The sequence below is a fragment of the Pyxicephalus adspersus genome, chromosome 1 (genome assembly GCF_032062135.1).
Source record: "Pyxicephalus adspersus chromosome 1, UCB_Pads_2.0, whole genome shotgun sequence".
Taxonomy (NCBI): Eukaryota; Metazoa; Chordata; class Amphibia; order Anura; family Pyxicephalidae; genus Pyxicephalus; species Pyxicephalus adspersus.
The window spans coordinates 40,267,916-40,276,915 of record NC_092858.1 but is presented as its reverse complement, the minus strand read 5'-3'; the positions used below and the strand labels follow the sequence as shown (position 1 = coordinate 40,276,915).

The window sequence follows — 9,000 nt, the reverse complement described above, 5'->3', positions numbered from 1 at the left end:
TGTTGAGTATATGTAATGCTTGACAAAAATTGCAGTAAAATATATTAGCCAGAGATTTTGGGCATGGTACAGGTTTGGGTCCAAAAGACCACTCAGGTCGTTGTAATTACACCTTAACAAATGATTGTTGCTACTTTCACTGCAGATTCTGGGTCCTAGGACTGCAGGTTGGACTTGTTGGAGAGTTAATTTTATAATAGCAAGGTACTGAAAAATGTTAGCGGAAAGCTAAGAAGTGATTGGATAACTGAAAATGCATGATTTGTAAAGACTTTAGGTTCCTTTTTTTGGCCATAATTTTAACTCCAGACCTCGTGTCAGTTTCCCATATAACATCTCTGAGTTCTGAGTACCATCTCTAAATGCTTAGCTCATAGCATTCATGCTCGTATTGTTTTGTTTGCCTTTATGTTTATATATTTATATTTCTTTCAGATCTAGTATTTTATCGTGTCTTTTAAAGAAACCTAATATATTTTGATAGCTTGCATTGCCAATCTTTGAGTAAAGCAAACATTTAATCTCTATTTACATACCTTCATTTGCAAACATTTTTGGTATTATAAAGCTTATATTATAAAATTATTATTACCTATATATTATTTATTTTTTTAAACATATCAATAATATAATATTTCTTTAAAGAATAATACATTATTTCTTAGAGACATTTGATTTTTGTAAAAAAATCATTTCTATTTGTGTATACTTATTTATAACATTTGGCTTCATGTAAAACATATTATAAAACCTTAAAAGTGGATTGTATACACAAAAAGAAGTAAATGAACTATAATGTTAATGATATATTGAAAATATACTTAACTTTTAATCAGATTAATATAAAAATTATATGTTTTTATATATTTGAAAACCAAAGATATCAATGAGAATCATCTGAATCATGAGCACGTTTGAGATTTTGAGTTAGAGATTTTGCACATATATTCCATACTTATTGCAGATTTATACAAAACTGCTCCTACTGCTCAATAAAAATTGACGCTACATTTACCAGATTTAGCATTTACTAACCTCACATTCACCATGCCATAAATTCAGCAAGATGTTGGAGAATATGAGAAAAAATGTTTTGATTTATCAAGGTTCTGTAACTATGTCTTCCTGTGAAGTAATGAGCCATGCATTGATCAGGACTTCTAAATAACTTGTGGAAAAAAACAGAAGGAAGTAAGATAACTTTTTCTTTCTGCATAAACTTCACTTGCATTTTCACATCTCTTACCTAAGACAAGTACCTTGTGCTCCACATGGCTATTGGTTTTGCCAAAGGTGGGGAGGGAGTAAATAAAAGTGGAGGGGTGAAGCAATCAATGTATGATAAGAAAAGGCTGTGCGTTCCAGATGAATGCCTGTGCCAAAAGGGCAAATAATATTTAACACCAACAGTGTACATAAGCTTTATGAGAGAAAGGCAGTAAGGGGAGGAGGTAGTGAGTGTAATTCCCAGTCTCAGTATATAGGGCAGTGTAACTAGAGGCAGAGGCTTAGTGGAAATCAAGCATTACGTGTTCAGCTAATATAACTACAAAAGCTGAATTGAAGGGATAGCACCTGTTAGACCAGGAATATTTCATAGGCTATTCTTGAAAGACTTGCATGGTTGCATTATTAGGGAAAGTCTTTCTTCCCTGTACTGCGCCAGCATAGGAAGAGTTAGGCTGTGACTTCACCTAAGATCAACTTATTTGATCCACCTGAAGATATAATACTTATTGTGAATCTGTATCTTTGACCTATCATCTGACGGAGGGTGTCTTGGAGTTAATCCCAGACTCAATAGGCACATGACAGCTTATGCTGGACCAGGTTTCTGTTAAAAGCAGGATGCTAGTTGTGCAGAACCCACAGCAGAGGAAAAGCTCAAGAAAGTGGTAGGTGAAAGAGACTTGACCCTTTGCCATCAGTCATCACCAGAGCTTTCTCCTTTGCAACATCTCTGCTTTCCAAGACTTTTGGCATAATGACTTCTCAATTCCAGAGAGAAGGTATCTTTCTTTATCTGCTTACTCTGCTAGGTGCTTGGGCAGCATCTACTCAAGGAGGAAGAAGAAGTGAATGCCCTTCCTGTGGAGTTCAAGACAAAGATGTGATGATTGAAGTGGCTAAGCAACAAATTCTTCAGAAGCTCCATCTAAAGGAGAGGCCCAACATCACCCATCCAATTCCCAGAGGGGCGGTGGTCAACGCACTGCGCAAGCTGCATTTAACCAAGCCACGTATGGATGGTCTGTTTGGGTCCTCAAACTGGGACAGTGATGGTGATACTTCTGAGACAGACCAACAGAGCTATGAGATTATTAGCTTTGCAGAAACAGGTAAGAACTTTGAAAAGTGTTTATCATTTTAGGCTTTAATTTTGGTTATTTAAATACTTAAATATGGGTAATTTATATAGCTATAGCAAGCTTTTAGCTAAAGTGACAAAACAGCAAAAATGTATAGGTTACCTCACTTCGCACATCATTGTTGCTTCTTTGTACTGCTCATTCGGGAAGCCCCAAAATCCCCATTGGATAACTGAACAAAAGCACTTTATGGAATGCCAAATGAATCTTTTTGTTCCTATTGTAAATATTTTCAGATTTAAAAGAATAAACATAACACATTTAGGGGCATCACTGATAATCAGCCTGACCTGCTAAACTGATATGTGCATTGATGCTCCTGCACAGGGTCAGATACAAAATACACAGGACTATGGCTTTGGACACACCAAACTCCAGACACAACATTGCATGACATAGGTCATGCTACTATGCTGACAGATCTAGAAACTGTGTACATTATTGCAATACTATTGTAATTTCATTAATCAGGAATACCTTTTGCCAACACTAACTTGTATGCATAGTATCTGGCTAGTTAAATAGATTTTTAATACATTTAGTTTTTATCTGCATAACATAATCTTAATGTAGGCTGCTCTTTGTTTGCACTAAACGCAATTCCTGGCAGAAGTCCATCTGATAACCCTAGCCAGGTTATGTTGGGACATGTAGTGCAACAACAAAACCGATATTTAGTTACTGATATTAGACGTCAAGGCACTCATAGGTTTAAACAAACTGCAAATAGAACTGAGCCATACATGTATAATACTTATATGGCAATCATACACCATTTAACTAATTTTAACATAATCATATTGGTAGCGCATTATTTCACCTTCATTCACCATGAGCATGGATGTTTTTGGTTAGGAGTAATCACATCTGCCCATGTATACAGTGAGCATGCCATTGTTTTCCTCCAAAGCACTGCAAAACTTGAAATTATTGAATCATTTGGATTTGTCTCTACATGTATATAACTTAATATATAACAAATGGGCCTGTTAAAAAGAGAGTGAGGTCTGGCAGCCCAATTTTGATGTAAGTGACCAAGTTTTAAAATATTGTTGTTCTGTTTCAATTTACTTCCTGTGCAACCAAATGAGCCAGCAGTGACATCTAATGGACAGGTTCATTGTCTACTCTGCTCTCTGCAAGCAAATTGTAGCATATAACAGATTTTTTATTGTATGTGTTCCCATACATACATACATATGACATATCACCTTGCTGCTGATCAGATCAGAAAAAAGACCCACATTTACTGGAAACTATGAAACCTTGTGACCCACAATTTCTGCTCTTTACATGGAAGTCTTTATGATTCTCAGAAAAGTTTGGAAAACACATTTAGGTACCATGATCAGCAATGCTGACCATATTTCTGTCAGTGGAGTTTTCCTTAAATGATTGCAGAGCTATTTCAAAATACTGTCCCTGTAATAAATGTCAGATATAAGTATATTCCAGAAAAGCAGAATTGAAAGCAAGAGTGGATTTTTACATGTACACTTTGTATCCTTAGTTTTTAAACCCATAAAATAACCAATTTACTTGTTATTTCTTTACAGATTACAACAAATCCAGTACAAAGTTGACATTCCAATTTGCCAGAGACAATGAGCAAAATGTACATGTTCTTCAGGGTCATCTGTGGGTCTTCCTTAAGTCAAACATGACTGGTCAAGATAGCCAGACTATTAGATTGCACATGATCCAAGAGCCACAGGGTTCCCGCACCCTCGTCAGTCAAAAATACCTGGAGCCAGGATGGAGTGGTTGGCAAACATTTTCCTTAAAACAGATTCTCCAGGACTTCTTTGATGAAGAGAATAAAAGTCTGAAACTAGAACTAGATTGTGAGGGCTGCCAAAATATGCCATTCATGGTCAATCCCAACGATTCCCACCAGCCTTTTCTGGTAGCTCAAGCAAAGGTAAAGGAACGGAGCCATCACATTGCAAAAAGAAGCCTAAAATGTGACCAAAACTCCAACCTTTGCTGCAGGAAAGACTATTATGTAGAATTCAAGGACATTGGGTGGAATGACTGGATCATAAAACCTGAGGGGTACCAGATCAATTATTGCATGGGGCTTTGTCCCATGCATGTGGCTGGTGCACCTGGCATGGCTGCCTCATTTCACACCACCGTTTTTAATCTCATTAAAGCCAACAATATTCATACAGCAGTGAGCTCTTGTTGTGTACCAACCAAAAGACGGCCATTGTCCATGCTATACTTTGATAGAAATAACAATATTGTAAAGACTGATATCCCTGATATGATTGTTGAGGCATGTGGATGCAGCTAGGTGCCATCAATCATCTCCATACTATATAAGAGAGAAGCTGGCTTGTCTCTTAACCGTGCTTATGCTGAAAATGGTGGGACAAGAAGATGTCTGGATAATCAAGAAGCTCCCATATGTCTTCCTAAAGTTTCACAAGCCGGATAGTTTTGCAACTACTATACTGATTAAGTATGCAGAATGCCATTGTGACATTACAGCACACAAGAAAATTAACATTGTCTCTTCTTCCAGGATCATCCATCTATCCTTTACTTATCAATACAGCTTATTTATGAACAATAAAAAAAATATTACCAAAGATTATACATCCAGTGCTGAACAATGACCCCCAATATATTAAAATTAGCTTTAAAAACTCAGAAGGTATGTGGTGTCATACCTGATAGTAAAAGCCTATCTATTCTGCAATATTGTTACAATGTTAAAGTGCCAAACTGAATATATGGAAAGAGATACGGATTTGTGATGGACATTTTAAACAATGCCTCTGTTCCACAAGACTCTTTTATTGTCACTATAAGAAAGTTGAATGTCTTTATCAAGTGCCCCCCTCCCCTTTTTAACTGCAGTGCACATAGTAACTTGTATACAACACAAATTATTGTATTTTATATTATTTGTATTTAATTATTATTTTTGTTACTGAACACTTTAATAAAACAGCAAAGCAAAGAAAATGTGTGCTTTTTATGATTTCACAGGATCTACTAGCACATAATGTGTGATGATCTCATTTAAGGATAACTGTTCTTCTGAAATAAGCTTTATTCTGCAAAGCGTCCGTATACCCTCGTCACATGGAAAGTAGTTTTTGTGTTAAAAAGTGTTTTTGTTGTGTCTCTTTTAGGTAGATTTCTCTTACTTCCTGTTCTTCATGATACTGTGTCAGTTGGGGCCAAAGGCAACAATAAACACTGAACAGAGGGTTTTTCTTTTTACTATATTCTTCTGTGAAATAACTTGTGGACTCGGATGAAGTCAGAGCAAAACAGAATCAATTATAGATGACTGTAAGGTGTAGCCTTGTTTACAGTGTTCCCACCATTAAGAGATTATGTAAACTGCCATTAATGAATTCATTGTAAAGAACGCTAACTGCCTGTATCTAAACCTGATCTTTTATGTGACAAACCTAGAACAAGCATGCAGATAACTAGGTGTGAGGCAATAAACTGAACACCTGAGCTGCATCCTCATTCTGAGTCAGTGATTCAAAAGGTATTAAAGGTTGACAATCAGAACATCAACCAGGCAAACTGTATTTTTTTTAGAACAAGACTGGAATTCCACCTTATTCCACCTTTAAAAATTACACTTTTTCTACATGCAATTTTTTACCTCTCTCTTGTCATTGTCATTGCTTTGGTTACATCTTGTCTGCAGTGTAAAAAGTGTAAAAATCAACAAGCCTGCAATCCAGGAATGAAAAAAATAAAGGTATTGCATTCTGCTACTGCTAGAATTTTTGGTTGCACATAAGTGAATGACACAGTTTCTTTTATTCACTAAGCTAAATAAACATTTACTTTGCAGTGTCTACTCTTTCAGTAACTGAGACCCATTAAATACAAGAACATGGAACAAAAGTATTTGTGAATGCAGGCCTTTAATGACATATTTCAAAACACATGGAGGAAAAGCCAAAGCAACGAACCTAAAATTACAATGCTAACATTTTTTAAATTACATTTATTGTACATTTATGTCATTAAATAGGTTATCTATTCTCAACTAATATTGTTCATCTTAGCAACTCCAACAAAAATGGCCAGCAACAAATTCTGGAGAGTGCTGGAAGTAAAGAACCAAAATCTCTAGTGTAAAAGCCTTGCAAGACCAATTCTTCAATTCTTCCTACTTTTCACTCATGAAACTTACAGTTTTTGTTGGACTGAACTTTCACAATTTTAGCAGTCACATACTGTTAAGATAATAATGCTAACTCCTTAAAGCCAATTATTTTTTTTATTTGAAATCAAAGCCAATATATTTTGAATTGGCTAAAATGCATTACCACATATTGTTCTTTAAAATAAAGAGGTATAAGTTGTTGGTGACTATAGTAGTGAAAATTAAGTTGATTCCAATAAGACATGATCAAAAACCCTGGTTAAAGTTGGGAGGAAGTTTAAAGGACTGACTGGACCTACCTACTGCTAGCTGTGGCTGCAAACTTCTTTTACCATGAGGTTATATATAAAGACTTTCTGAATGTCACTCACCATGTGAAAAAGCTCCTAATCAGTCCAAGAGTTTGTAGCTAGCATAGTAAATTTACTGTTAATTTTCCATAAAACTGCAAAAAAAAAAAAAAAAAACTGTAAAAATGTGAAAATGTAAACTTTGAATTATTATAACCATAACATAGCAAAAAGAGAGATGATGAGATGAATCTTAAATTGACATAATATAAATGTAAAAAAAGACTATTTTATGAGGAAAAAAACTGAAAAATGCCTGAAACAAAAAAAAATACACTTACCTTTAATCTTGCAGCGCAGCCGATCGCTCCAGAGGTGTCTTCCATCAGGTCCCGCGTCGTCCTGGTATCCATCCCAGCCAGCACGCTGGACACCATCATCTTCATCTTTTTCTTCCAGGTTCTTCTTCCTACGTCACCCGATCTGGCACCTTGGTCGGGTGACATAGGAAGAAGAACACAGAAAAAAAACGTGTCGATCTCACTGCGCAAGACTCCTTTTGCGCATGCCTGAGATGCTCAGGCATGTGCAGAAGGAGCACCCAAGAGCCTCCCGGGACGCCTGACGTAGGTATCCCGGAAAGGCTTTGCGTTCCTATCGCCTAGGCGATCAGAAATTAGGGGGCGGTGCTTCACCATTGCAAAAAAAAAAACCAAACAAACAGAATTTTTGCCTTACATAAAAGGGTTGTCTACTATTTTATTTAAAGTGAAATTTCTGAGTTTAGGCATACTTTAATATGTCAGCTCATTATACATGCCAATAATTAAAATAAAATCCATATTAAAAGCAAATACTATATAAACACAGTAAGTTTATTAGTAGTTGTTATCAGTACCTAAATTGTCTGAGCTTGTCAATTTATATTCCCATTGATCTCCTTCTTATGCCTAAGAGTCTACATTGGGTGAGCCCTTATAATGCATTCTCTCAGTAAAGCTGCTTACACACTACCAATTTTTATCGTTGGAAATGAACGACGAACCAACGACGAGCGACCGATTGGCCAAAAATCGTTCGAAAAAAAAGTAACCAACGACGCCGACGAACGAGGATAGTCGTTGGAAATGAACGACCGGACCGGCGGATCGGATTGGACCACGATCGTTGACCATCTATCGTGTGTACGGTCGTTCAGTGATCGTCCATGGTCTGAGCATGCGCGGTGAACAAACGTTTGCTCACTTCCTGTGGTGCACGTCACTTCCTGTATCGTTCAAACGATCGCATCTATCGTGTGTACAATATCTTTGAACGATCGTGTCGTTATCTGTAGGTACAGGATCGGTGCCATACGATCGTTCGCAGATATCGTGCAGGATCGTTCGTCGTTCGTTTACCAACGATAAAAATTGGAAGTGTGTACGCAGCTTAAGTCCTCCAGGAAAAGGCGGTGATAGTTGTGGCTCTGAGATAGGCACTGAATATGATACTATTCATTCAAAGCTGAAGCTATATTGAAGCTTAAAATGATCTTATGCTAGACTGAAGTCTAGGACATGTGAATGGACCAGTAACTTAAGCAAAAGGTACATTTCCATCAAATATTATGACCATGTTAAGAAGATGTCTATGTGCCCGGCGATCCTATGCTCTGCACCACCAAAGTATCATGCCCTGTTCATTCTGTAGAGTGGTGTTGCTTGCAGCAGCAAGAAAAACAAAGAAATAGCAGTATCTCCTGCTTCCCTTTAGCTGTGCACCCTGCAATGTACCTTCTCAGCATCCCCAAGCACACACTTTGAGGTTGTGCACAACTGAAAGGGTATTTTAGGAGCAAATTAGTCTATGGCTTCATCGCGCCCTGCCATTGGCTGTGGAACTTTATAGCCTTTCTGCTCACAGTCACCAGTGGTGTGTTGTAGTGTTAGGCTGGGATGACGTGCTGCTGGTGTGTTATTTTGGGAGATTTACTGTTGCCTTTTTCCTGACCCTATGATTGTATGCTGCCTGGCCTGATTTGTGCCTGAGACCCTCGACTCTGCTTTTGTCTTTTCCTTTGGATACCTCGTCTTATGGACTGATTACCTCTGTATGGCCTCTGGCTCTGTGTTCTGGACTTGCCTCTGCTGGAATCTTGGTACTGTATTATCTTTGTATTCCTGGTCATCTGTCAGCTGTTCCCCAAACA

General features: G+C 37.3%; 1 protein-coding gene across 1 annotated transcript; it reads left to right on the top strand.

The window, feature by feature from the left end:
* The first annotated feature begins 1,455 nt into the window (after window positions 1–1,455).
* LOC140328148 (inhibin beta B chain-like) lies at window positions 1,456–5,345 on the top strand. Its single transcript, XM_072407524.1, has 2 exons — window positions 1,456–2,339; window positions 3,926–5,345. The coding sequence occupies exons 1-2, from the start codon at window positions 1,985–1,987 to the stop codon at window positions 4,666–4,668; spliced, it is 1,098 nt and encodes a 365-aa protein (XP_072263625.1). The 5' UTR covers window positions 1,456–1,984; the 3' UTR covers window positions 4,669–5,345.
* Window positions 5,346–9,000: the final 3,655 nt, after the last annotated feature.